This window comes from Takifugu flavidus, chromosome 19 (assembly GCF_003711565.1).
Source record: "Takifugu flavidus isolate HTHZ2018 chromosome 19, ASM371156v2, whole genome shotgun sequence".
Classification (NCBI taxonomy): Eukaryota; Metazoa; Chordata; class Actinopteri; order Tetraodontiformes; family Tetraodontidae; genus Takifugu; species Takifugu flavidus.
In genome coordinates, this window is record NC_079538.1 from 6,603,072 (window position 1) to 6,630,330 (window position 27,259).

A 27,259-nucleotide genomic window follows, 5' to 3' on the forward strand; every position below is an offset into this window, starting at 1 on the left:
GTGGATAATATTTGAACTGAGATGTTCTGAGTAATGTTCTGCCACGTAAATATTAGCATTGTTTAACCAACATAACATTTGCATATTTTAAAACAAATAAGATATCCTAAAAATGTACATATTCATGTACTAATGTGTCCCATAGCAAACTATTGGTCAAAGTGCTGAAAACCCATTTATAGAACTTCCTATCTACTGTTTAATTCACTGCTATACTGGGATACGCCGTCATGAAACTTTCATCTCCAAGGCAACGCCTCCAGGTCGGTGGCGTTCTCTGACACAAGATCCACTTTACTGAACCATTTGGCCAGGCAGCACTTAATTTGGGCTTGTGTGAACCCCTGAGCCCGCCCACCAGCCCTGGCCTCAGGACACTTAGGATGTATTTAAGAACCCCTCTGCACCAACACAATCTGTCCCAGTGAAAACTCCAGTCTTGTGGTAACAACTCGGTGAGTCTTTCTCTTCCATTTACAGTCATTTTGTTGGTTTTGGGGACTTGGGGGGGGGATGAGTTAATGCTGTTGCTGCTGCCATAATATGGACATACATCATCTAGTGTAAATATAATTTATGTTATGTATTGATTGTGTGTTTTTGGAGGGGAAGAGTTGAGCTTAGGATGGAGTTGCACCATACAGAAAGAATACCTACATTTAAGAACAGATAGATGATGCAGGGATGGAATATTTAGTTTTAAAACAAGTCCAGCATCAGATAAAACAGAGCACATTTGAAGCTATCTTGTTTAGGCTGCTTAAAGTTGCTGAAAAAGCCGATTAAACCCCAAATCTGTAGCCGTTTAGATGAATGATGCTGTGTAATATGAGTGAACTTTAATCATAGATTCAGTTTGATCTTTGTATTGGCAGCAATGAACAAATTTAATTACAGCTAATTCAGTAATATAGGATTACATCATTATTGCCACAGCCTGTTGGCACCACATGATGAATCTATGTTTGCTTGTCCAGCAGAAGTCCCACGGAACAATAAACTAGACGGCCTTGTAGTTAAAAAGTATTTTTTTTAAAACATCAGCTTTAATGCTCGATCGACTTTAAAGAGACACTTTCAGAAGATGCTTCAGTGCTCAGGAGGTGAGAGATGTTGCTGCCACGATGCTGCCTCTTGACCTGCGGAATGTGACCAGAGATTGTGGAAGGATTTGGGCACATGGTCCAGATCCAAACAGAGAGGCCCACTGTCACCATTGTTAGGGTTAGCAGCTGGGTAACGACCGAGGCGACTGCTGCCGCTTGTCGTGAAAACACACCGCCTCAGCTGTTAGCTGGCTCAACCACGAGCTACGGGGGGGTGAGAGGGAGGTGGAGGGAGACAGAGGTCCTGAGACTAAAAATAGACCGTGTGTGTGTGTGTGTGTGTGTGTTTCAGCCAGTTAGGCAGCTGCGAGAGTGAGAAGGGATTAGAGCACTCACAGGTGTCCTTAACCCTCCCTAAAATGGTGTCGCATTATTTCTCGGTGTCAACTAATAAGAATTGATAACCAAGGACAATAAAAGCTTGGTTTAAAGGAGCAGCGTCCGCTCTAACGCTCTCTCTGCTTCTGTCTTCTGTCTAATCCAGAAGGCCATCCTAAAAAAGACCAAACATGTGCGACGACGACGAGACCACCGCCCTCGTGTGCGACAACGGCTCTGGCCTGGTCAAGGCTGGGTTTGCCGGTGATGATGCTCCCCGCGCCGTCTTCCCCTCCATCGTGGGACGTCCCCGTCATCAGGTGAGAAGACCCGCCACACACTCGTTTATCACCTGACCTCTGCGAAGAAGGTCTTAAATGTGTCCCGTGTATTTGCCAGGGTGTCATGGTGGGCATGGGTCAGAAAGACAGCTATGTAGGAGACGAGGCCCAGAGCAAGAGGGGTATCCTGACTCTGAAGTACCCCATCGAGCACGGCATCATCACAAACTGGGATGACATGGAGAAGGTGATGGGGCTTTTTGGGCTGAGATTTTCTTTGACAGCTCCAGTTTATTCCAATCCCCTTAAATGTTTCCCTAATGTGCTCTCCCATTCAACAGATCTGGCACCACACCTTCTACAACGAGCTCCGCGTGGCCCCAGAGGAGCATCCCACCCTGCTGACTGAAGCCCCCCTCAACCCTAAAGCCAACAGGGAGAAGATGACCCAGATCATGTTTGAGACCTTCAACGTCCCCGCCATGTATGTGGCTATCCAGGCCGTGCTGTCCCTCTACGCCTCCGGTCGTACCACTGGTGAGTGTTCAGGTGACTTTTTGGCCTTCTGCGCCTACATTTCCTGACAAATCCTTTTCCGGGCAGGTATTGTGCTGGACTCCGGCGATGGCGTGACCCACAACGTGCCCATCTATGAGGGTTACGCTCTGCCCCACGCCATCATGCGTCTGGATCTGGCCGGTCGCGATCTGACTGACTACTTGATGAAGATCCTGACTGAGCGTGGCTACTCCTTCGTCACCACTGGTAAGGAGTCCCTTTCAGCCACCCAGTAATATGCTGGTGTTTTCATCAGATTAATGCAGAAAAAACTCTTCTCCCTGTTGCACGAACTCTCATAAAGGGCTGAAGTTAAAATAGGAAGACAATTCTCTCATTTAGATTTGATGCAAGGTTGGTGAATTATTCCAAACTCATTAGCCAGGTCTAAACTGGGATTTTCCTCCTGTCAGCTGAGCGTGAGATTGTGCGTGACATCAAGGAGAAGCTGTGCTACGTGGCTCTGGACTTTGAGAACGAGATGGCCACCGCCGCCTCCTCCTCCTCTCTGGAAAAGAGCTACGAGCTGCCCGACGGTCAAGTCATCACCATTGGAAACGAACGTTTCCGTTGCCCCGAGACCCTCTTCCAGCCTTCTTTCATCGGTGAGCTGATGGTGAACATTAAGTTAGTGGATGGACATGATTTGCTGATTTGTTTTGCTGTCGTCGCTATTTTCCAGTTAAATTTAGCTGAGTCGGTATCAGAAAACTTACCATGTCCCTCACCTGCTCAGGTATGGAGTCTGCTGGAATCCATGAGACGGCCTACAACAGCATCATGAAGTGTGACATTGACATCCGTAAGGACCTGTACGCCAACAACGTGCTGTCTGGTGGAACCACCATGTACCCTGGTATTGCTGACCGCATGCAGAAGGAGATCACAGCCCTGGCCCCCAGCACCATGAAGATCAAGGTGAGTCCGACGTTTAAAAGGAAGTCTACGTGTTCAGCATCTTCTCAAACTGTTCTGGAACCCACGCGCCCCTCTGCCCGCAGATCATCGCTCCCCCTGAGAGGAAGTACTCTGTCTGGATCGGAGGTTCCATCCTGGCCTCCCTGTCCACCTTCCAGCAGATGTGGATCAGCAAGCAGGAGTACGATGAGGCCGGCCCCTCCATCGTCCACAGGAAGTGCTTCTAAATCTCCAAACCACCACCACCAACTTCACAGATACCCGTTTTCCAACAATATCTGTATTTCTACTGTGCCTTTTGCTGTATATACATGTACTGTTGTAATAAAAATGATAGATGCTTTTGACAGAACCTTTCTGTTTCTGCTGATCTCAACATCCTTAACTCAAACCCTTTACATCTCCATCAACTCCTCTCATAGAAATACAAGCAAAAGAAGCAAGTTTAAGGTTTACACGCCATAAATGAATGCACCATTACATCATTACAGAAACTTATAGAGCTTCATTAGATCATTATTCATCATGTTAAATTATTCCGGAATGCAAATCAAATTTCCTGAAGCGGAACAGTTTTTGATCAAATTCTCGCTGTGAAAATCGGGTATGTTGATTGCAATTAGGCGGTGAATGAGGATTTAAATTGTTGAGCATAAATGATTGACACATGATGCAGTGAATGATCGGAGGGGGAGACTATTTTGAACAACTTTTACCTCTGCGCACCTAACTCTAAAGTCAATCTTCACATTGGGAACAGCAAACTTTTTCCAATTATTAAAAAAAGCAACATTATTGTCAAACCAAAGAAGTCAAAGTTCAGATTTACCACCCTGCCTGTGGAGCCTGAACACAACACTTTCACTTCCTTTTCACCTGAGGCCCAGGTGATGTGGATTAGCGTGATAAAGCTGTCCTCTGTGGTTCACTCAGTGAGTGACGGGTTACTGTAGGACACAGATCTTCTCCTCACACTGTTCATAAGCATGAAGGTCACGGACAGTAGTGTGATCCGCTTTCACCTCCAAGTTCTTCATGGGATAACTGTGAAGAGCATCGAGGGAAGGAAAGACAGGCTTTTCATCAGTGGCGCAAAGATCTTTGGGGTTCCCCTGGAGAATTTACCCAGAAGATACATTCCCGAGTTTGGGCTGGTACCATGGTGAGTGAGAGCGGTGGGTTCAGAAGGGTTCCGTTGCTCCAGCGGTGTGAAACAGCAGCTCAGACATGAACCCTGTGTACGTTGTGTCTCAGCTTTCTGGTGGACGCTTGTTCGTTTCTTCTGGAGCGTGCTGCGACTGTAGGCCTGTTCAGGAAGCCAGGCTCTCTCCCTCGCATCAAGACCGTCAGGGTAGGATGTGGATTTCCTGGACAAAACTATCAACTTTAGTATGTTTTACATGCTGCTTTTCTATCTTCCAGTTTTAAGCAACACAACTAACGATGATTTGGATGTAAAACATCCTGTGTCCGTTCCAGACTAAGCTGAATAATGGGGAGACGTGTCTGTCCACAGCCCTCCCCTACGACGTGGCCACTCTCATCAAACAGTTCTGCCGGGAGCTTCCAGAACCTCTGTTTCCCACGGAGCTCCACACAGCTCTGCTCAAAGCCCAGGCGCTACCCAACGCTAAAGACAAGACTTCAGCCCTCCAGTTGCTGTCCTGTCTGCTGCCTGCCCGAAACTCTTCCTGTCTGCATTATCTGTTCAACTTCCTGTCCAGAGTTTCTCAGAGGTTTGGTGCTAATAGCTGGAACAGAGGTCTCCGCTGTAACAAATTTTTATCATCAGAAATGATGACTGTTGTTCCACAGGTGCGCCGAAAACCTGATGACCAGTTCGAACCTCGCTACAGTCTTTGCACCCTGTCTTTTACCACCTCCCAGCAAGGCAGAGATGTCCGAAAGCCGACTTGAGTTGAGAGTCCTCGTCCTTCATGCCTTCATTGAAAATCCGCACCTGTTTGGTAATGACATCAACCCTCATTTGATCTTATTATTGTCTTGCATCAGACCTACTAGAAGGGTTTGTATTTGCCAGGCGTCATCCCTAAAGATGTCATGGACAGCATGGAATTTCTGGTGAATTTCAAGCATTCCAACGATGCGAAAAAGGGCAACAGAAGAAGACACACTTTAAAAGGTCAAAATGAACAAATGTATTCTTGTAGCTTCCAAAAATGTTCTTCAAAGTGCTCCTCAATGTTATTTTCCTTAAATAGTCCGATCTATGAAGGCGATGCCTTGGGTTCAAGGAAAGTCGAGGGTGAGGACTACAATTTCTGGTACCGAGCATGGATCCACCTCAGGAGACAGAAAACCGCTCAGGAGAAGCCTGGGTCTGGAGACTTTCCCTAATGTTCTCATTTTTAGGAGCTACGATCCATGCACAGGTAAAATAATAACCTAGAAGCAGCATCTGGACCAGCTCGCACGGACTCCTGATTTGATATAAATTCTCGATAGACCAAGATTACAGTCATGCAAAGGCTTCTACGAACGACCGTGGAGTCACTGACAGGGAGCCATGCAAGGTCCCACAAGAGGGAATAAAAAGGTAAATTATGTGTCTGTATAAAAGTGCAACCACAGCAAAAAGATCTCACCATGAAACTGTATGTACACCCTGCAACTTCATCTCCTTTGTGTGCTTAAATAGCATATTTTGACAAAGTATTGTTTTGGTTGTGCGTATTCTATGTGAGAAATGATCACGTATGATTATGATTCTATTTTGTAGAGATCTACATGAGTTCTCTGGATGCAGCCAGGAGGCGGGTGGTTCTCCTTTTCTCACCGGTGTTGGGAGGCTGCAGCTCACATCGTGGAGGAGAAGCACCTCTTTATGAAATGGAGTGTTGTGATTGAGTTTATGATTAACGAAGAACCACATTTGAAGGTTTCAAGTTTTAAATGTGCTAAGTTACAGTTGTATAGTTCATATAGATTTTTAAGGAATTTTAGCATTGCACAACTAATTTTAATTGTTTGACACAGCTTTATTCTATCTACATGTTTATTTGACAATATTTTAAAGTGATGTGGCAGCACTTTAAGGTCTACACAATATTAAATGTGTGTTTATGTATTAATTTTATGGAATAAAGTTGGTCATTTTACGTATTTCTTGAGTAAATAGATTATTTTGCATATAGGACAGTTCTTACGGTAGAATTATAATAATTAGCCTAGCATAATGAACAATATGAAAACCAGGAGGAAAGGTGATTTTTGAACATGAACCTTATAAAGTTTTGAAGTTATTTAAGTTGGGTTTATAAATGTCAGTCATGCTCAGATTTGCTTTCAGTAAACTTTATTTTTTTTAAATTAGCTTCATTATCTATTATATGTGTGATTACTGATCCACAATAACAGTCAGAGGAGAGAATAGTTGGTATCTTAGTAACTAGATGAGCCATGAAGTGAGGCGGACCGCGTCTTCCCCATTGCGTAACAGCCAGAAAAGGAAATAATGTTTCGTCCTTTAAAGTAAAAGTGGAACAACGCTGAACATTGATTTGGCGTCTTACATTCACGCCTTCCGAACAGGGAGAATGAACAAACAATACGTAAAAACAACTTTTATCCGAGTCAAAGGGCCGACGGAACTTGGAGTATCCGCATTCTGAAATCGCTTTTCATTAGTGGTTGTGAACGAAACTTTACTTTGAAAAGCGGAAGTGGGTGGTTTGACCTGCAGCCCATCGCGTGGCGCTTTACTCGCGCTGTCGGCAGGTGCATCTATCAGCGCGGACACGAAGAAAGAAAAGCGCATCTGGCTGAGTTGGGATCAAATTGTGAGTTTTGCAGAATTTGAATCACAAATTCCAAATGGCATTTGATTAAGGGTCCTTTGAAAGGGCTCGTTTTGTTTGATAGTCGTATTGCGCAGGTGTTTTTTAACGTTGGCCTCCGCTGTTTACAAACCGCGATGCTGTATTGTGTTTACGTTAAAACCAAAGCAAACCGTCCGACGACACACCCTTTATTGATTCTATATAAATAACCGACTATATAAATAACCGTCTTGCATGAGGTTGGGAGCCGTAGCTGCGTTTGCTGACGTCCGTCCCGCTTCACCCCGCAGATGACAGAGTTTCGCTCCGCTGTGCGGTTCGGCTTCCTCGGCCTCCTCCTCGGCTTGCAGCTCAGCAGCGTTGCGGCGCGCAGACCCCGCACGGCAGACCAGGTGTCCGAGGACGATGTTCAGCGGCTCCTGCACGGTGTCATTGAGCAGCTAGGCATCGCACGTCCCAGGGTGGAGTATCCGGCCCATCAGGCCACCAACATCGTCGGTCCCCAAAGCATACAGGGTAGGATGGGTGCATTTTTCTGGGTTAAAAATAGACATTAACGCCTGTTTTTCTGGTGCTTTTTCAATAAATTAACTTATATTTCTGCTCAGTGTTTCTTTATCTGTACAAGCTGTATTTGTTTAGCCAGGCTAGGAATAAATGACCGTCAAGCTGTCAAGGCTTCGATGAGGTAATTGCCGTGTTCTTCCACAAGGTGGCGCTCACGAGGGCCTGCAGCTCCTCGGTCCGTTTGGAAACATCCCCAACTTTGTGGCCGAGTTGACGGGAGATAATGTTCCCAAAGATGTCACTGACGACCACGGATACCCAGACCCTCCGAATCCATGTCCTGTTGGGAAGACTGGTGCGTGGTTTTGGTGGAAGCAGACTGATGAATACGTAGTATTGACTGACAACGTTTACACTTTGGCGCTTGCAGCAGCAGATGGCTGTCTGGAAAACGCCCCGGACACAGCCGAGTTCAGCAGACGGTTTCAGAATCACCAGAATCTATTCGACCCCGTGCACGACTACGCAGCCCTGCCAAAGTGGGTGAGTGTGAGGAAGAGCAGGATGGTGGCTTTCAATCAGCTTTGAAATGTTTTAAAATAAAAATACTGAAATATTTGATGAAATATTTCCAAAGAGCACTGCTTTCTCCTGTTTTCCTCCCCGCGGGTGTCCGGTTCTGGTCACAATTCTGCTTTTTTTGGCAGCAGCGGACAAACAAAAGGAAGAGAAGACATTGGTCAATACCAGCGTGATTGTTTTGGCCCGAGGAGCCGTTTTTCATTCCCCCACTAGAACGAAAAGAACTTGGTGTAAAGCAGTGACTTAAGGGCTGAAGTGTTTTTCCTGTGCAGGACAAAGAGCGTTTGTTCCAAAAACTGAAGGAAAGACCAAGGAGACGACAACGGGTACAGTGCTTGTTTTTTTTTCTCCCTTCATCCCTTTCGATGGTTCAGAAACCTCATTTTTAAAAATGCTCCCCACCGTATTTATGATGTGTCGGCAGTCTGTAAAGCGACGCTTCCTCTGACTCCCTGCAGAGTGTCAACCCCTACCTACAGGGACAGAGACTGGATAATGTTGTTGCCAAGAAATCGGTCCCCCGCTTCTCCGAGGAAGAGGAGGAAGAGGCGCCGACCGGCTCAGCCGCCAGCGGACCCACCAACTGATGTACGCTCAGTTTTAACACCACACTCTCAATCATTTTGGGCTTGGGTTAATATTTGAATCTTTCAGTTGTAACTGTGGGTGTAATGGATACTCTTTTTTGAACTTATAAACTTACTTTTCAGAATATCACGAATATTAATTCATTGTGGGCCAAGAGGAGGAAACATTTTTTGAAAATATGAATTTGAGAAACATTGCAGAATAAATGTCACGTGGTTAAAATTAACATGTTCTGAGCTTTGGTGGGCGGTGTACGCTATGTCAACAAGTTTATTTTTAAGTATGTAGCAGGTTATGGAAAGGAGAGACGTGGTCACTCTTAATTTTACTAATAGGCTTTTGGTGCATGTCTTGATTTGACCGAAATGATCAACTCAATTGTGTCCAACTTTTGTCACGTGATTATTCTGTAAAAAGTGCTGCCACTTTACAACAAGAAGATTTTCTACAGGCAGCAGTGAGTTTCCTTTTCTCTGTATGGTCAAATAAACTATTTATCCGCATTGAGAAACGTTTGGAGATTTATTTCCCCGATAAGTTTTAGGAGGGGGGGGGGGGCGTGTTCTGCAGCGGTGTAGAAAAGCCCACATCGTGCTTTTGAGAAAACCAGAATCCGGGGAAACACACGCTGACTGCATCAAATTCTCCCGAAGACCCCTGTTCATCAAGGTAAACAACTACAGACAACTACAGACGCTGCTTTTTGCGTCATACGCGCGTAAACTAACTGGCGTTTCACTCCAAAACAGTGGCAGCAATGGAAATCCCAACAGTGTTCACCTTTGCGGCGGTTCTGACTCTCCTGTCCAGCCCGCTGGGGAGGGCTGATGTGGACACCCTTCACGGTGCTTTCCCGCACCCGAATAAGTACAACCCAAACGACGCGGACAGGTGCCAACAACCAGCCATCGGCGGATTTATTTCCAGGGGATCGGGACCTGGACCCTCCGCCGACGAGGTCCTGGAGTCCAGTCAGGAGGCGCTGCACGTCACGGAGCGTCGCTACCTGCGCCTGGACTGGTGTAAAACGCAGCCACTGAAGCAGACCATCCACGAAGAGGGCTGCCTGAGCCGCGTCATCATCAACCGCTTCTGCTACGGGCAGTGCAACTCCTTCTACATCCCGAGGCACACCTACCAGGACGGGGGAGTCTTCCAGTCCTGCTCCGCGTGTAAACCCAAAACGTTCAGCAGCGTCACGTACACCCTCCTCTGCCCGGGTCAGACGCCGAGTACCAAGAAGAAACGCGTCCAGCGCGTAAAGCAGTGCCGCTGCACGACTATAGATATGGATTAGACGCAGCACATGCAAAGTACACCTGCTTAAAGGACGTTAGATAAGGAGAATTACAACTTTGACACCAGTATCAGTGAATGTTTGGACAGCTACGCTTTTTGTACACCTCAGTGGATTAAAAAAAAAAGGCGGTTATCGCCAGCATTTGTGATGCCGGAACCCTTAAATCACCTTTTAATTGCTTCAGGAAACATCACAACAATCAACGTTGTCACTTTCCAAATATCCTGTGCCCAAGTACTGCATAAATGATCCCTCCGTGTACAGGGCTCGGAGTATTTCTGCTTAATTTAACATCTATTAAGTTGCAGATCTGACACATTTTCAGAGCTGATTTAAAGGAACATTGTTACATTATTAACCTTTGAGACTGTGAGGGTAGTTTTGTTTCCACTGTGTGGAAAGTAAAGCAGAAGCAAAGCTTTCGACCGAAAGAAATGAATAAGTAAAATAACCTGCACTTATAAATGTCACTTGTCTGAAATACATTGTATCATACAGTATGTGCATACATTAATGGGAAGTTGCTTATGAATAAATGTAAAAATAAAATAGATGGGCAAAATGAAGTCCAATATTTGTGATTCAGATTTTTATTTGTGAAATATATTGACAAGATCAGGCTACAAACACAAGAATCTATACACGCTTTAAGCTTTCCCCTCAGGCTCTAGTGCACATAAGAGTTAGAAGAAAACTGATTTGAGTAGATTTGAATTAAACTACAGTCAGATGAAGAATGCACTTGAGAAGAAAGTTAAAAGTGCAAAAACTTTTGCAAAGTAGACGTGGTTTGATGCCACCCTGGATGGTTTGTTCAGGATGGTAACGACAGGTTCGCTTCTCTCTGTCGTAGTCGTTCCTTCTGTTGGGAGAACAGAAACGTTCTCACATTTCTATTTGCATCTTAGAATATTTCAGCCTCATAAATCGGGTCTCACCAGGCTGTTGGGGTTAAGCTTTCTGGTCTCCACCTTCTTTTCTCCAGTGATTCTCTTCACCGACAGCTGAGCCTCTTTCAGTCTGTGAAAAAAGTGAAAAATCTCCTGACTCATTTGTTGGAGATTTTACAAATACTAATGAAATCTGATGTGTCAGCAGGAAAAATCTGGTGTTTCAAATTCCAACAGGAACACTGCTAAAGAACCTAGAAGTCCTGAGTTGTCCTGGCAGCTAGGTCAGATACCTCTCTTTGGAGATGGCCTTGTTCTCCCTCTTCCATCTGGCCTTGAAGTCTGCGCAAAACTCAAACCAAAGCATGAAGAAGTGGTCGCTGGTCGCCTGCTTCTCCCCAACCTTCAGCTTTAGGCCAAAGTACTGAACCAGGTTCTGGAAGCTGCAAAGCAAAAACCAAACAAAGACAAGTTTAGGTTTCTTTAATGTCAGTACACCCATAAATACACTTGAATGAATTAGCTATCAGCAGCTAACTAGATTGATTAATTTATGACTTAATTGTCCAACCTTTTTTGCACAGTCATCAGCTGACAGGAAACCTCTGCATGTTCTTTACGGGCTGTAAAATAAGGACAATTTAAATGAAAAAAGAGGACAAATATTTGGACTTAAGTGTACGATTGCAGACAAAATCTGCAATTATATGTGTCTGGGAATAAAGGGCAGCAAATGCTCCAGTTAACTAGATGATTTTGTCCCAGGGAGTGTGTGTCTTCGTCTCTGCCAAATCTGTCCGATCCTTATCTGAGCGTCTAGCCTTTAACCAGGATCCCTCCAGCCTCCCAAACACAGATAGAAGCAAACCTACTAAGTGAGACTGTGACACCTGGGTGGGTGGTGGAATGAAGCCAACGAAGCCAATGATTGGCGTGACACGGAGAACCATCAGAGGAGAACTGAGCAGGTTCTGAAGGCGGCATGTTGTGTTTGCTGAGTTCATCTGTTTGCTATTCTCACCACTGAGCACAAATGCCTCCATCTTGTCTTTAAATGGCTGCAGGTGTTCTTCAGGAGAGTTAGAGCAAACTCTCTGCACAACTTTCTCACATTCTGCAATGGAAAACAAAGAAGGACGGAATCTCTTTAGAAAATAGGACAATATCGGCAACATGCAATAAAAATAGGTTGTGTAAAACCACCTTCATGTATTGAAGCTGTTGAATTAATAAAGGCGTGGGTGTATTTTCTCTCGTTTCAAAGTCGGAGCCAACATTTCACTTGGTTCTGTTCCGTGCTTGTAAACCTGAATTAGATAATTGGAGATGTTTCGTTTTGGGTCGGTAATGATCTTTAGATCACCCTTTCGCTGCTTTGACCATCACCGTTTCCGCTTTGGTCCAATAACCAAAGCCTGACGGATGAAAAGAGAGAGTTTCGGAATCAAACTAGCTCCACCTGTGTCCGAGCAGGGGGTTATCGGCGCCGCGCTTCCTCTTTAGATACCCCTTGCTGAGATTCACCCAGAGATGGCGACTGAATGCCCCCCCCACTCTCTCTCTGCCAGGCTCTACGTTGGATCAGAGGAGCCAGTCTGCAGAGCCAGTCATAATAGAGGCTGCGGAGGGAGCCGAGTCCCCCCCCCCCCCCCAGCCCGACGCTCGATCAACAGCTCCCAGATAAGATTACAAAAGAATACTGTTTTCATTTTGAATCTGTGTAAACTGCGGAGGCGGGTGTCTCCCTCAGCCTTCCCTCCGTTCGGCTCTTTGACAGAAGTTTGCTTACTTCGGACCGACGAGGGTCACCGACCCTCACGTAAACGGAGAGCCCGGCGGCTTCAGATGTGGGACGGGAATCACCCCAGCACAGTGGAAGGAAGCAGTGCTTTAGTTCCATTGTGTGGGTTCAGTGTTTTCACAAACATATTTTAAAGTTTGGGTGGCGATATGTTTAGGTCATCCCATCGGTTACAGCCCTCCCCCGACCCGAGCCTGGTCCTGATCAAGGTTTCTTTCTGGTAAATGAATCATTTTCCTGAGACCTAAAGGCAATCTTGACTGGAACAAACACTTTACTTCTATTACTTCCATCCATCCATCCATCCATCCATCCATCCATCCATCCATCCATCCATCCATCCATCCATCCATCCATAATGGAATTTATTGTAAGTGTCCAGATTCCATCAACTTAATATTGATGTGTAAGAAAATATAACAATTTCTATACCTAAATAAGAAAGAATGCAGTCTAAATATATTATTACATGGAGATGACTGTTAATTGCAGTAAAGATGATTGAAAGAAACAAGATATTTTAATGATCAATAGTCCTTGAATAGCCCCCTTTCCCCTTTAACTTTGTTGGGAAACATTTCATACCAACCAAAGAGAAAACACGGAGGATGAGGGTGGTTCAAACGGGCAGAACAAAAGGAACCTGCCATGGGGGGGTTGAGATTGCACGGTGGTTTGGGTAGACAGGGCGATAAGACAACCTCTGTTGAGAGGTAAAAAAAAAAACCTATCTGTGCCAAACATCTGGGGCCACACCGGAGCCCAGGAGATGGAGTCGGGCAGTTTATGAACCCACGGGTCTGCACAGATGTGCCGCAGACGCACGGCAGATACTGGAGGTCTGGAGATTACATAAGTGGGAAGCTATGGTCTCACCGTGCTGGCGACAGGGGCACAAAGGCCCAACGATGAGAGATCTGATTGAGCAGGAGGATTAGGAGCTGGGTCTGAAAGGCGCCAGGCCTGTATCAGCACCGAGACTCCTGCTGGTCTCCGAATACATGCGCATGCAAAAACAATGCACTCGCTCACACATAAGTCCCAGTATTGTGCTCACATTGTCTGCTTGACATGGCTGACACGCTCAATGGCGTCACACGGGCACGCTTACAGAGCGAGCAGAACAGGATAGAAGGATAAGAAACAAGAGGAAATCTTTTGTTCTGAGGTTTCGAGCTAACTCGAGTTTGTCAAATAAGCAGGCCGTTAGCCTAAAGTCTAAACAGTTCCTCAATGGTTGGGGCCAGTAATGGGAAACCAGGGTGGTGAATAACAGGAGGAGGGGGATGCCAGTCTGGCCCGAGGTTTGGTCTGTGGGAACGTCGAAAAATTTTGAGCGATAGAGTTACACATTTAAACAAAACACATAAAAATGACCACATGGAGAGCATTACAGACAGCCAGTCAGCGCGGATGTTGACACTCGCCGCCTATCTGCTGGGAGTGAAGCTAATGTGCAAACATCTAAGATCTGAGCTGAGGGGAAGGGAGTATTTTCATTTTTACCTCTTTTTTTTTTTACCTCTACACATTCTGGTTTTGTGTTTTTTAATACCTCATGTCATACTGTGAAGGTTAGCTGCGGGGGTTCCACAAGGATCTGTTTTTGGACTGTTGTGTTTTTTAAAAGCGACCAGTTGGAAATCCGAGAGTTCAGACACAACGTACTTGTCAGATCTCGCTCGAATTGCCTCAGGTCTCGGTCAAGGTCATCAAACTTGACCTGCGCAGCCAGGAAGACGTCTTGAGGTTCGGGAAGCGGGAACACGCTCTTGTCCGTGCCGGCGTTCTGCTCGAACACAGACAACACAAACACACATCCACCATTAAACTGGCGACACATAGTTTTATGGTTGCAGAATCCACAGAGAAAGCTCTGTTAAATCATGGATAGAACCATAATGAGAGCCACATTGGATTTATTACCGAATAATCGAGGAACTGTATAAAAATCAGGCTAATACCTCATCTACATTGTGCAGATAGTATGAAACCACGAAGTCCACCAGGCTGATACGATTGTCCTAAAAATACAGAATGAAGAGAAAGCAAATCAAGAAAATGGACAGGTTTTACTCACAGCTAATTCTGCGTCATTTTGTTCTTATATTCTGATACACACAAAGGCACACAGTCAAAATGGGGAAGTTGCTCATGTGGAATGTCCTTTTTATGCTTTCACTCCAGCTTCTGAGCAGCACAGCCACGATCACAAGTCTTACCCTGCTCTTCACGTCCTTCAGTTTAGGTAGAATCTCCAGGTCGAAGCCGTCCGCCTGACCTCTGACCCTGCTGCCTCCGTTCATGTGGTTCCCCAGAGCCAGAACCAGCGCCACCACCCTCCTGACATCGCAGCTGTCCAGTAAAACCTTTCAACCGCAGTCGGGTAAAATCAAATTGAAATAGATTTGATGAGGATTCTGCACCGAACCACGCAAAGCCGCTCGTACCTCACAAACCGAGGAGACCGTGTTGAGCTTGCGTTGGACGGACGTGACTCCGTCAGTGAAGGCTGAGCGGAAGATGATGCAGTGAGCTCTGTCCGCAAAGTCTGGTATCTGAGACAGCTCATACAGGAATCTGGAGCACAACCACGTGGACAGGAAAGGGTGAGCATAGTGTGCATCTCTCTATGACAGATATTAAAAACAGCACACAGGCCTGGAGCTTGTCTATTTATTCTCCTGAGGAGCGTGCACGTAAATAATGGCTGGTGAAGAGTCTAAACATGTCTGTCAGCAGGGGAGATACTGACTGCTCAGGTTTGTCCAGCAGCTTAACTTCCTCTTCCTCTGATGTCTCGTAATGGTTCTTGATCCTCTCCAGTTCCTCTGGTTGCACCCTCTGCAGATGAATCATAAAAACATGACTCACGTGCACACGGCTGCTCTTCTGGTCAAGTGCAATGGCGCCACCTACATTTTCATAAAGTGCCTCGATGGTCTCCAGGTCCACCACAGAGTGGTCCACTGTCAGTATGGCTGCAAGTGGGAAAAAAATCAGACAAATGGTTGAATGGGGCGAAAGAGGGATTTAACCTTTTGGAGGTTTAATAGATTTCAGGCTGTCGGGTCTCGGTCCTTCACTGATTTTTGACCACATTTAACCTTCTTGTTCAGAGAAAAACAGATTCACTGTAGATGATGTGAAGAGTTTGAAATCCTCCACACGTCATGTTTGAGGCGTGGATTAGCTCTACCTGGTCTTACCAGGCCACAGGACCACCCTCCAGTTGACCTTGCTGTCTTCCACATGTTTGGATGAGCTCTAGTGGGCTCTGGTTTTCTGTCATTCCATCTCTCATAAAGTTTTGTTAAATTAATTTATAATAATGCTTGATCCTTTTCTGTATAGTTTGAACATGCTTGCAGCTTTGTGTTTGGAGGCCTCTGCATAAATGCTCTTTTTTTTTGTTATTTTGGGAGTATTTTATTGAATAAATCATTCAAAAATATTTTTAATGAGCTTTATAATCTCTTGTAGAAATACACATATATCCTTGATATCATCACCCGAGCAACACAAATGAGCAAATGAAACCGGCAAAATCTCACCTTGGTGGATATCTTTCATCTCCAGGTGGAGGCTTGATATAAGGATTCCCACAGCCTGAGAACGTTTTCCATCCAGCAACTTAATGATCTGGAAAAAATGAGAGTTGCCATGACCACTTTGCCATTATGAACCATTAGTGACTCATTAGCTGAGACTCTTGGAAGAAAACGAAGAAAACTGAGCACAGATTTCACTGGTAATGGCAGTGATAGACATGAAGGATTTAACTCAATTAAATGTTACCTCCACCTCCTGGTCGGCAACAATGTGTGTTTTAAAACTTAAGATCTTCATAAGTCTTTTTATTCAATTGCACTAAAATGATTAAAATGCAGATAAGGCTTAAAACATGTGCTATGTGTGTTCATATAACATGTGGCAGGTAAAACATTAACGCCCGTGTTCCTCTAAAATAAATCCGAATTTATGGAGAAACTCAACGTTCTCATCGCCCTCTAGCGGACAGAGTATACATTGCACAACATCTCAAAAGGACTGACTATATCAAAGTTAGAGGAAATCGGTGTGTTACCTTCCTGGCTTTGGCTTTTTTCTCATAGGCCTCCGACAGCGGCTTCTTCTTAGGGTGAGTGATGGTTTTGGCAAATAGTTCCTCAAACTCGTTGGCATTGAGTATCTTTGGTTCTTCTAAATTGTTCCACAGAGTGTCATTGCTAAAAAGGAAGGAAAGCATCTCTCTTTAATATACATGGATGAGGAAAGGTTCAACGATTCCTGGGAATGGTGCAATAGTTCTAGTGAGGTCACTAATGTAGGAGTTTGACTTTACACCTACTTTTTGTCCTGAATTTGGATTCTGTTCCAGTAAAGCGGCCTCATGGGTCTTGATGGCGTCACTTCTGGTTTTCTCGGAGGCTTTTCAACTGTGAAAGCACAACTGTGAGGAGGGGGAGGTGGTGGTGGTGGTGGGGGAGCAACACCGGGTGGTGGAGGTGGAGGTGGAGGGGGTGGTGGAGGGCTATTGAGAGGCGGCGTGTGGCTTTCAGGGGTCAGAAGAGGAGGTGGTGGCAGACTGTTCGCTTGGGTACGAGGTGGCTGAGAAGGAGCCGGGTGTTCGGACAGCGCAGGTTGGAGGTCATGTGAGGAGGAAGACAGAGCATCATCCCTCTGACCGACCAGCGTGACACCCACAGAGGTCAGATCCAGCTTTTTGGGGATCATCCTCTGCTGCTGTTGCTTCCCTGTACTGCCCTCATCAGGAGTTCTCACAAACGTCTCTCTGTCTGTTTGGATGCACACCGTGCGGAAAGATTTGTTCACAGCGTCATCTTCTGTTGATACGGCAACGTCTCTGACTTCCCCATGGCGACAGGCCCCGGCCCAGCAGAGTTTGGTCTGCAGCTCGGCCACAGACAACCGCAGACGGGAGACATTGTCCTCATTTATCTTCATCATCGTAGAGAGTTTCTCATCATAGTCCTCCTGAAATTATTATTTATTATTACTATAAAAGTCTGTATATTCAGTTTGTATTTTTAGGGTACATTTGGTTGCAATTTCAATATGAGAAGCCAACAAACAGGAAGGTCCGAGGGGAGGAGGAACAGCAGGAGGACGGAGAGGTTGTTCCTCGGCACATTCGTTATGTGCCAAGTTCAATTCAGCTTTGAAAAGTGAAAAACTTCTCTATAACTCATCATTTCCACCATTTAAAGACAGATGGGTTTTGTGCTTTTAGGAGCAGTCAGACCCTGGCCCGATACAGCGTGACCAACCCTTCAGCAGAAGCAGAAAAGCCAGCAGACACTGGCACAGACGCGGTTTGCTCGTGAATTTATTTACCATAAATACAGAGTGGATTTCATACGCACCTTTGACCTCTGCAGCTCATCTTTACATTCTCTCTTTAGCTGGAGGAGAGCTGCCTGGTGCTCTGAAAGAAGAACAATGAAGAGACATCGACAAGTTGGTCTGTGTGCGTGTGTGTGTGGTGTGTGTGTGTGTGTGTGTAGGCTTTTTGTAGCCTTACCACCTAGTGTTTTCTGCAACTAGCTGTAGCCGACACACATTGTGAAACTGAATAGAAAATCTCAAAAGAAGCTTCAAGCCGAGCAGCGAGCATCTGACTGCCAGCGGTGCATCATCAGGTTGGGGCGGAGCTTCTACCTGGTTCACGCCCACCTGCCTTCCCCTTAAAAGACACGATCGTTCTTCCATCTTCGCCTATTCGTTAGGAAACCTTCAGAGGCAACAGCCTGGCTCACCAAACTCTCTCTAACTCCCTAAACTCTCTCTAACTCCCTAAACTCTCTCTAACTCCCCAAACTCTCTCTAACTCCCTAAACTCTCTCTAACTCTAAACTCTCTCTAACTCCCTAAACTCTCGGTGATCGCTCTCCTCTGTTCTTTGCTCTTTTTGCCTGTGGGTTGTTTCCTTCACCAGCTTTGCTGTGAAATGAACTCCGCTGTTAATCGCTCTCACTTTACAGTCCAGTGTGTAAACAGTGGTTATCATCTCAGCTGTGTCCTACTGTTTACACAGTGCACTATAAAAACCACAAGGGAGAGCAATTAACAGGCACCTGCCAAAGGTGCGTGGGACAGGATGACTGTGTCTGAGCACAGCAAGCAACTGGGATGGGCTTGTGGGAGGAAATGGGGAGCACTTTGTCGACTAAGGCTGTTTTCAAGGGCTTTTTTAAGTGCTTGTGTACCTGCTTCGGTGTATTTCAGCCCAACTTTTTCCTCTTTCAGCGGCGGCCAGACAGCCTGAAGGCGACCAGGAGTTCTCTCCTCTCCTTCTGCTGGGCTGCATGTTTCTGCCTGGAGTTGATAAAACAAGACGGATCTCAAACAAACAGATGGAATTTGGTCACCAGATACTAAGAAATACTCGCGGCATTGAATACGACTGGCAGAACCAGTCGGAGGGCAGATTTTGTGTGGATTAATTCATTTTTCAGAGTTTTTATTTTAGTTTTAAACTTGATAGAAATGTAAAAAACCTAATTCTATCATTTGTAATTGAAGAAACAGAATATTGAAACTCTCTTTCAGACTGCAAATACTTATTTAATTGAAAGTATGCTGTCTTCCATAACAGGGCATTCCTACTTGATGATCCGATGGTTCTTTCTGTTCTGAGCTCTTCACCGAGGTTCCTTCAAAAAGTGCCCGCAGTGCATCCCTCTCAGCCTTGATCCTCTTCCTCACAGCTTCCAGGTCCATTTTTTCTCCTGGGTCTCTTTTCAGAGGTTTGGGGGTGAAAAAGGCCTTAAAGGCGTCGAAGGCCGCCTCTGCACTGGACACGGGTTTCAGAGGTTTGGATGGAGCGTCTGCGTCCTCCTCGCTCTGGACTTGTCTCCTCTCGCTATCTTCTTCCTTCTCCTCCTCCTCACCCCTCCTTTCTCGGCTCAGGAAATTGGAGATCTGCTCCAGGATGCTCCCTTTAGCTTCCCCTCCTTTCCCGGGGAGGATCTCCCCATCTGATCTTTGAGGCGAGGGTCTAAGTGGGGCCACGCTGTCCTGCTCTGGTCCCAGGACCCCCTTCCTGAGGACCCTCAGTCCACTGAAGAGTGCTGGGAGCTGGGTGTGCTTCTCTGTAGGGGAGACAGGGGAGTAAGTGGCTCTGGAGATGGTGGAGCCCGGTGGAGGGTTTCTGGCCATGTCTGAAGGGTTAATATTCAAAGGCGCATGTTTAGGGCTGGACAGGTGGTAAGGAAACACTTTGATTTCCCTATTTTTGCCCTCTTCCTCGGCACCACTCCTCTCTTCATTATCATCTTTGAAGTAGAAATGTTCATCACTTTGCTCCAGTGTTGGTTTCCCAGTAGATCCATGTTGCTCTCCAGCCTCTGGTCCAGATTTTGAAGCGTCTTTTGCTCCAAAACCCACGTCCGACTGCTCGGATTCTTCTCTCAGGTTGTGTTCAGCTTCTCCTGCATCATCATCATCCTCATCATCATCATCCTGCTTGAGCACTGCAGCACAAACACAATCATGATACCTGCAGTCGAAAATGTGTTGACAATGTGTTGGCTCGCAATCGCCCGTCGCATTTCGCCGTTCATTCTGCTTATTCAGCTCTCGCTCCGTTCCAAAACTCTCGTAGCTGTTTCCTGCTGTTCTCCTCTCCTCATTCGTCACTTGGGGACCATTTTCTGCCTCTTCTGAGTCGCAGACGAATTTATCTCCAGCAGGGGGCAGTAGAAGCCACGACAGGGAATTCCTCTTGGTCAGAGTTTCCTCAAAGCCTCGGTCATCATTTTTCTTCATATCACAGGTTGTCTCACTGTCTTCTTGTGTGAGGTACTCCTCCTCCTCCTCCTCCTCCTCTGCGAGGGCCCTGAAAATCTTGAGGATGACTTGTTGCTCCTCCATGTGTGGAGCCTTGTAGTTGCAGCTCTGAACAAGTGAGCAGGGAGGAGGCACTGAGAAGTGTTTCTTCATTTCAACATTTAAGGACCTGATATTATTGGTCGATCAATAATATCAGCAAATGTTTCCAAGAAATTCTGACCTGTTTGCAGTCCAGATTGTTGCAATAGGAATAGATCTATCCTGCAAGAAGAGCTCCTTTAAGTCTCACCAGAAACGTTTCCAAACCTTAAAGTGGAGAGTTGTCAGCCGCTCAAAGCAGCTGAAGCAAAACCAGCAGTGAGTCAGTCAAAGCGACGTCCAGATCTCTGCTTTCGCTCCAGCCTCCTGCTCCCTTTCCTCCTCTCACTGCAGTGGTTCACTGAGCCGCCTCTTGGACGACGTCCTGCAGATTGTCAGGGTGTAATCAGGAGCAGATGGTGACATCGGCTTCTGATCGGGACGACGCCCTGGCAGATCCGTGAGCCAAGGTGAAGGAGGCCACCCAGCAGATGGAGGGACGCCACACCCAGAACCAAAGGAGGGTAAACAGGACTGCCAGGGATCACTGGTTAAACATTTGTCCCGTAAATCCACAGCAGCACTGAGGGCTCACTTCACTGCAGGTTCTCAACTCCCAGATAATCCGGGGGTCTGACCCCACGTACGCAGACCCATAATCAGCTCACATGAAATCTAACAGCATATGTTTTCAGAGCTCCCTGGTTTCATAGGTTCATAGGTTCTGTTAATTAAACTGTTTTCTTTGAATTTAATGAAAATGAGATTCAGAATGACTTTTTTTCGTGTAGTGCAGGCAGCATCATCACACTTTTAACTTTTAACTAATGATGCCAACGAAGTGGAAATGCACAGTGAGAAAATAAAACAGGAGGACCTGGAAATAAAAACCAACCAAAGGGAAAAACAGGAAGTAAAAACAAATAGAAGCCACTGTAAGACGAGGTAAAGTGGTCCTTCCACAGAATGAGCAGCCGGTTAACGTGACAAAAATACACGACACAGAAAATTGGCTCATTTTCGCCGTCCATCTCAAATTACACCTTTGCTTGCATCTTATTGGACAACACGTTCATGCTTCATGTTCCTGCCGTGTGTTCCTGCACGCTAAAATGCTCGTTGGGCATTTGCATTTCTCGAGAGGATCACCGTGACCTCTGTGTTTATGTAATAGGCATGAAGGCAGATTACCTTATGAAAACACAGCACGCCTCTGAACAATAACCTCTGAGCAACATTAGGCAACAGAACTAGCAACCATTGGTTCTGGAGGTTATGTGTAATTATGTCTCACGGCAGATCACGTTGTTCTTATTGACACTCTGAGTTTACAGAGATTATGGACCCGATCGCCCGACCAGTCTTTACTTTCCCATCATGTGACCTTTTCTGTGGTCAGTTTTAACAGCAAAGATAATTATTATTCTTATTTCACTCTACATTTATTAATCCTGTCCGCATTAGAGGTATTTAGGATTATTGTTCTATAAACTGGGAACTGAAAAGAAGGCATTGAAATGTCAGCCACACTTTCGATTATGTGACTACACGTATTTTTTTACACATATTTTTTATTCATTTCAATGGACTCTGAAAATGCATTCAAGAGAAAATATTTCAACATATTTAGCATTTAATAAGGATGAGGATCAATGGAACGATGTTGATTGAATGAAGTTTCAGTCTGGGCAACTTTTCCACACAATCTTAAAAGAGCTTAAAAGATTTAAATCCTGCTAAATTACCATTTCATTCTAGCACAGATGCCTTTGTTTATGCAACCCACCTATATACTAATGCTATAAATTCTGTCTGTTATGTAACCACAAGGGACTCTTTGTCGCACAAAAGCCTCCAAGTAAACATGAGTGTACTACTTTCTTCATGTTCCTGGCTATGCTAAAGAGTGTGTGGAAACTGCCGTCTCCTTAAATCAAACATGACTTTAGGACCACTAGGCTACTGAACCCCCACAATCAAACAGGAAGTTACTCACCCGAGCATCAGACGGGAGCGGCGTGGACGTCGGCGTGTCAAAGAGGTCGTCTTCGGGGGCCGTGATGCGCAAGAAGTCGATGTGTTTGGGTCTGGAGGGGTGAGAAAGTGAGCTGCAGAAGGAGAGCGACTCCTCCACCTCCTGCTGCCAGATCTTCTCCTGCTCCTGCAGAGCCTCATCTGCACAGACGACGGCCTGATTTTAAATCACAGCAGAATGCGTCTACGGGGAAAGTTGTCTGGGTTCGGCTCCTGCGGAGCTGCAACCAAAACTCATAAAACTGAAGGCAGCTGGGGCCGCTTCTTCAAATCAAAAGGATTTTAATATTAATTATGCAGAAATGTGTGCGCAACAAATTTTAGACGATAAGTTATAAAGACTTTCTGTCCGCTGGGGCGATACGAATGGAAAATCAGTTTCTATTAATGCAAATCAGAATAAGTAATGTTTTAATTCATGAGGATAAAGATGAGCCTTTCTTCAGTTACCATGGTAACAATCATCATAGTAACCAAGATGGACCTCATAATCCTGAGAGTTTCAAATGGAATAAGGAGTCGGCATGGGTTCAACATCCCAAAGAGGAGAAACGATCAACGCAGTTAAAAAAAAGGCATTTCACACTCAATTTAGGCAAAAACAGAAGAGAAGATCACGACCCTGCGGGAACTAGTGCTCGTTTCTGCACGCTCAGAGCCAGATTACGGAGCCATGTGTTAGCGCTCCTCCATATTCAGCTCACTAGGTTTGGGGAGTAACCCAGAGACCTTGCATGCTTTTTCCTTCCTTCCTCTCACTCTAATCAGCATCATCCTTCAGAGCTTTAATCCTATTTGGACCGCCAGATGTCCTGCTGCAGCCCGGCTCAGCCTTTCGCTGCCTGGACCGTGAGGAGGCTCACGTGCAACTATAAGTCTTCTGGAATCAAACAGCTATATGTTACAAATTGGCAGAGACGGCTTTGGACTGGCGTCACTCTGGCATTTTACAGGATACAAGATACAACAATACTTAATGATGAGGTTAGTCACTGTCTGTCAGCGCAGAACAAAACGCCCCCTAGTGGCGATTTACGAGATGAGAAAAGGGAAGTAAAACTCCCAGTGTCAGTCAACTACGGGTGTGCATTGTTGCTCGTATCACTGGAAACCCAGTTGATGGATGGGGGAGCTGGATGAGGAATGTGAGCATGACAGCTGAATATTGGTTTGTAGCAGCTGGGGAGTGGAGTGAAACCTGCCGAGTCTTGACAGTAACATTAATATGCTCTCTCCATTCTCTCTCTCTCTCACACACACACACACGCACGCACACACACGCTGCAGTGTCATTACAGGCAAGTGGCCTGAAGGAAGTGTAGCAGTCTGTGAGTAACAAGCAGCATGTGTGTGTGTGTGTGTGTGTGTGTGTGTGTGTGTGTGTGTGTGTGTTTGTGTGTGCTCCTTTGACCATGAAGTAAGACTCTGCAAAGCGAGCGAGCAAGAAGGCTTAATCTTTTTTTAAATTAATAAAAAAGTTATTCCCAATGTAACCAATTTTCCAGAACTTTCAAGGACCTCTTGACCAGGTTGTCTTAAAGGTATATTTGGTTTTTGACAAACCTGAGACAGCCCAACAGTTTCCCAAACATGTGTGATAATCTAGATCTAGATTATTACCTGAACACAGCAGATCACCGATCTCACTGGTGCCTCTGGATGCCTGATCCTGTTCCCTGAGCTCCAGGTTCTCCTGAGAAACTCTCTTTTGTCCATTTTCTAGGACGATGGCGATGCCTTCCTGGTGTCCAGTGTGATCAGAGGATGAACTGTCTCTATCTGAGTTGCTGAGGAGAGGTGACAGGAGGGGAAAGATCCTATTTGTGGATCTACTGTGGTTTGGCTTGGGAGTAATGTTCTGGGTCTTGATGGAGGCTTCTCTCTCCGCTTTTGCAGCCTCCATCTTCAGGACCTGACGTAGACTCTGGCTCAGAGCTTCGCCCAGAGCCTGAAACTCCTCAATTAAGTGGTGCTCGTCATCACTGCGGCCCGTGGTCTTGGAAAAGGTTTTCCTGCACTCCAGGTGGTCCCGTGGATCATCTCCGTCCAAAATAAAGTCAGCTTCATCCCTGCCGTGGCCGCCTTCGTCCACCCAGTCTGGACTGAGTCCCACCTGACGTATGATGCCTTCCAGCTGAGGTTTTGCCTGATCTCCATCACCTCCTGGCTGGATTTTCTTGTCTGCTGGAGGGCCTCTGCCCCCCTCTCTGGTGCTCCTCCCGTTCTCCAGGTTTCCAGACGATGAGTAGTTCTCATTGTCATATTCAGACAGATCTGTGTCGGAGTCAGACAGAGGAGACTCGAGGATGACGGAGGAACCCTTTTTGGAGGAGAGATCACTTTTAAAAGGGAAATCAGTCCTTGCTTTCCATGCAGGCTGCAGTTCAGGTGGACCTCTGATGGTCCTCCTGGACACAGACGTACAGATAACCTGTGGGGGAGAAGAGGTCTTTGAAGGCATCAGCAGAGACCTGGCTATCCCGTTGTTGGCAGGGACCGTCCCCTCTGCTCTCTGTGGGACCTGAAATCCGGACTTTTGAAACCTGTCACGATTGAAACTGAATCCGGAAGAGCAGGGCTTCACCTTCACCCCCTGCTGGTTCCCCATCTCCACCTCAGCACGACGGTGGACGCGCAGTGGCAGCAGCTCCGTCAGCCGGCGGATCTCACAAAAGTCATCCAACACTTGGAGAATTTCCCGAAAGTCTGTGAGGTGGAATGACGGCGTCTCTGATTCTCTCAGACCCTCCTCCTCTTTCTCCTCCTCCTCCTTGGGAAGTTCACCTGGGGTCTTCAGAGGGGCTCTAAAGGGGGGGTCTGTGCCCCTGTGACGAGACAGGGACCGGCTCACACAGCTCATCTCGCTGAGTGGGATATCGAGGCGTAAGGTGCCGCGGCTGCTCTCCATCACGAGCTCACCACATGAATGCAGACATTTATTGGAGCAGGAAGAGCTCAGAGATCCTCCAACCTGAGAAGCAGAGAGAAGCTGCCTTCTTACTCGTTTTAAACTAGCATGAGTGCACGTTTAACTTTCAGCCAAACAAACAGAAGCTTCTCTAACGCGCACGTGACGCACAGACATAGACACTCCCGTTAAAAATGAATCTTCAACCCCTCGTTCCAGTAATATTTGCTGGTTCGCTCTCAAATTAAACGTATGTCCCGACTGATGACAGCTACTCCAAGATGTGGACCTGTACACTCACGTGTGGAGGCTCCTCACGCAGCAGGTTTCTCCCCCGTCTGCAGCATCAACAGAGGACGGCGGCGCACCCACCAGACCGACGCGTGCACCTTTCAGCCAATCAGGACTGAGGACTGTCAGGTAGCTGCTGGGGGGGGTATAAACAAACAGACGGAGGATTTACTGTTAATACATGTAATCCTCTTGTGTGCATCCACACAGCAACGAGCTGGGAACTGCTAAAATGAAGAAATGACCCTATTAGAAGAGATACACTCATGCACGCTTGTGTGTGTGTGTGTGTGTGTGTGCGTGTGTGTGTGTGTGTGTGTGTGTGTGGTATTTCTGTCAGACTTTTATTTGGCACATTTATCCCTGACTAACCCTGACACAGATGTCTGTCCCACTGTCACTGTGACAGTCTGTGTGTGTGTGTGTGTGTGTGTGTGTGATCTGTTAATGAGATCTTCTTAATGATCAACACTGCCATGTAAACCTCACTTAACTCTCATTTACAGTTTTTCAAGAACAAATCCTCCCTATAAAACATGTAGATTCAAAGTGAATGGCAGCAATGTGGGATGAATATTATTATATATATTATTCCAGGTGTCCAACTTTGTGTGTGTGTGTGGGGGGGGGGGGGCAACATCAGCACAAATATTGCCTTAAGTCTTTGCTGGAGCACGTGTCAACAAAGAGTTTCCTCCCGCAGAGTCCAGGTTCTGTCAGCCTGTCAGGTGAGAGTCCCGCCGGCCCTCCTGGGAGGCTCTTCGTTGTGGCCCCCTGCTGAGGGGCATCAGGCTAATCTGGCCAGCTGTCTGGGATGGATTACTGACCTTTGCGGGGAAAGCACAAGAATGCCGTCTTAGCAGAAAGCTGACAGATCGGATTTGCAGCAACTCAAATTGTTTGTCTCCTTTCGACTGTTGTGGAAAGGCTCTACAGGGGCAGGACCGACTTGATCTTCACTCATATAAATACGTTTTTATAGATATAGAAGAACAAACTTTGATATTTGTGTGAGGAGTAGAAGTAGTGAGGCACTCCCACAGACTCTGAGTAGGAAATATATAGGCAAGTTTGGCACATCAGAAGATAGAAATGATGTAGCATCTGTAGGTGTGAGCTGGCCTGTCCCGTTTGCTGTCAAGCCCAAAAATGTCCACTGAGCTTCTCCATCAATCATACTGATGATAATAAGATGCGTGCAGGTTGTCATTGATATCCTCAATCTGAATATTCCGTGACCTGTTTCATTTCTACTGGCCTTGAAATGGTCATCAACGTGGAACATTCCAGCATGCTCTCTATGTGTCCGTAAATCGCCAACTTGAATATAAACAGGAGGAGCAAGTGCCTGAGGTGGCCGCTAGGTGGCAGTCATGTCACAGGAGGAATTAGTTTGTTTCCTTAATTTGCTCTGCTAAGAAATTATCCAAATACTAACTGTCCATAACATATAAGACAAGAAGCCTCACTAACGCCAAAATTGT

At 46.1% G+C, this 27,259-nt stretch overlaps 5 protein-coding genes across 7 annotated transcripts; 4 read left to right on the plus strand and 1 right to left on the minus strand.

Moving 5' to 3' along the window:
• The first annotated feature begins 290 nt into the window (after positions 1-290).
• actc1a (actin alpha cardiac muscle 1a) lies at positions 291-3,533 on the plus strand. The gene is made up of 8 exons (XM_057016723.1): positions 291-455; positions 1,591-1,744; positions 1,824-1,952; positions 2,047-2,242; positions 2,309-2,470; positions 2,677-2,868; positions 3,000-3,181; positions 3,265-3,533. The coding sequence occupies exons 2-8, from the start codon at positions 1,616-1,618 to the stop codon at positions 3,406-3,408; spliced, it is 1,134 nt and encodes a 377-aa protein (XP_056872703.1). The 5' UTR covers positions 291-455; positions 1,591-1,615; the 3' UTR covers positions 3,409-3,533.
• A 583-nt stretch (positions 3,534-4,116) lies between these two features.
• On the plus strand, positions 4,117-6,304 carry LOC130515999 (inactive Rho GTPase-activating protein 11B-like). Its single transcript, XM_057016721.1, has 8 exons — positions 4,117-4,343; positions 4,436-4,532; positions 4,661-4,917; positions 4,997-5,148; positions 5,223-5,324; positions 5,404-5,574; positions 5,648-5,738; positions 5,922-6,304. Exons 1-8 carry the CDS (start codon positions 4,168-4,170, stop codon positions 6,028-6,030), a joined length of 1,155 nt encoding a protein of 384 aa, XP_056872701.1. The 5' UTR covers positions 4,117-4,167; the 3' UTR covers positions 6,031-6,304.
• A 536-nt stretch (positions 6,305-6,840) lies between these two features.
• LOC130516002 (neuroendocrine protein 7B2) lies at positions 6,841-9,169 on the plus strand. Its single transcript, XM_057016724.1, has 6 exons — positions 6,841-6,981; positions 7,272-7,497; positions 7,694-7,843; positions 7,919-8,031; positions 8,343-8,396; positions 8,529-9,169. Exons 2-6 carry the CDS (start codon positions 7,272-7,274, stop codon positions 8,655-8,657), a joined length of 672 nt encoding a protein of 223 aa, XP_056872704.1. The 5' UTR covers positions 6,841-6,981; the 3' UTR covers positions 8,658-9,169.
• Positions 9,170-9,191: 22 nt separating this feature from the next.
• On the plus strand, positions 9,192-10,524 carry grem1a (gremlin 1a, DAN family BMP antagonist). The gene is made up of 2 exons (XM_057016725.1): positions 9,192-9,327; positions 9,408-10,524. The coding sequence occupies exon 2, from the start codon at positions 9,416-9,418 to the stop codon at positions 9,953-9,955; it is 540 nt and encodes a 179-aa protein (XP_056872705.1). The 5' UTR covers positions 9,192-9,327; positions 9,408-9,415; the 3' UTR covers positions 9,956-10,524.
• An 8-nt stretch (positions 10,525-10,532) lies between these two features.
• Positions 10,533-25,976, minus strand: fmn1 (formin 1). Of its 3 annotated transcripts, XM_057016717.1 has the most exons (19): positions 25,786-25,975; positions 24,197-25,547; positions 22,539-22,717; positions 18,880-18,988; positions 18,037-18,098; positions 17,001-17,647; positions 16,737-16,878; positions 16,204-16,291; positions 15,569-15,630; positions 15,405-15,493; positions 15,100-15,229; positions 14,872-15,018; positions 14,614-14,673; positions 14,318-14,438; positions 11,870-11,962; positions 11,420-11,471; positions 11,142-11,291; positions 10,897-10,978; positions 10,533-10,820 (listed from the first exon to the last, which is right to left on the minus strand). In XM_057016717.1, the coding sequence occupies exons 2-19, from the start codon at positions 25,482-25,484 to the stop codon at positions 10,773-10,775; spliced, it is 3,549 nt and encodes a 1,182-aa protein (XP_056872697.1). In that variant the 5' UTR covers positions 25,485-25,547; positions 25,786-25,975; the 3' UTR covers positions 10,533-10,772. The 3 variants fall into 3 exon arrangements, with proteins under 3 accessions (XP_056872697.1, XP_056872698.1, XP_056872699.1); XM_057016718.1 differs by having other exon boundaries at positions 24,197-25,976; XM_057016719.1 differs by lacking the exons at positions 22,539-22,717; positions 24,197-25,547; positions 25,786-25,975 and adding an exon at positions 19,280-20,995.
• Positions 25,977-27,259: the final 1,283 nt, after the last annotated feature.

Coding starts and splice junctions, on each gene's coding strand:
- LOC130516002 (XM_057016724.1), top strand. CDS start 7,272: ATGACAGAGTTTCGCTCCGCTGTGCGGTTCGGCTTCCTCGGCCTCCTC. Junction 7,498..7,693: donor CGGTCCCCAAAGCATACAGG/GTAGGATGGGTG, acceptor TTCTTCCACAAG/GTGGCGCTCACGAGGGCCTG. Junction 8,032..8,342: donor ACGCAGCCCTGCCAAAGTGG/GTGAGTGTGAGG, acceptor TTTCCTGTGCAG/GACAAAGAGCGTTTGTTCCA.
- LOC130515999 (XM_057016721.1), top strand. CDS start 4,168: ATGAAGGTCACGGACAGTAGTGTGATCCGCTTTCACCTCCAAGTTCTT. Junction 4,344..4,435: donor GAGTTTGGGCTGGTACCATG/GTGAGTGAGAGC, acceptor GTTGTGTCTCAG/CTTTCTGGTGGACGCTTGTT. Junction 4,533..4,660: donor CTCGCATCAAGACCGTCAGG/GTAGGATGTGGA, acceptor TGTCCGTTCCAG/ACTAAGCTGAATAATGGGGA.
- actc1a (XM_057016723.1), top strand. CDS start 1,616: ATGTGCGACGACGACGAGACCACCGCCCTCGTGTGCGACAACGGCTCT. Junction 2,243..2,308: donor CGCCTCCGGTCGTACCACTG/GTGAGTGTTCAG, acceptor TTTTCCGGGCAG/GTATTGTGCTGGACTCCGGC. Junction 2,869..2,999: donor CTTCCAGCCTTCTTTCATCG/GTGAGCTGATGG, acceptor TCACCTGCTCAG/GTATGGAGTCTGCTGGAATC.
- grem1a (XM_057016725.1), top strand. CDS start 9,416: ATGGAAATCCCAACAGTGTTCACCTTTGCGGCGGTTCTGACTCTCCTG.
- fmn1 (XM_057016718.1), bottom strand. CDS start 25,484: ATGGAGAGCAGCCGCGGCACCTTACGCCTCGATATCCCACTCAGCGAG. Junction 15,631..16,203: donor GATGAAAGATATCCACCAAG/GTGAGATTTTGC, acceptor TCCCACTTGCAG/CCATACTGACAGTGGACCAC. Junction 15,019..15,099: donor CGGTCTCCTCGGTTTGTGAG/GTACGAGCGGCT, acceptor TGCGGTTGAAAG/GTTTTACTGGACAGCTGCGA.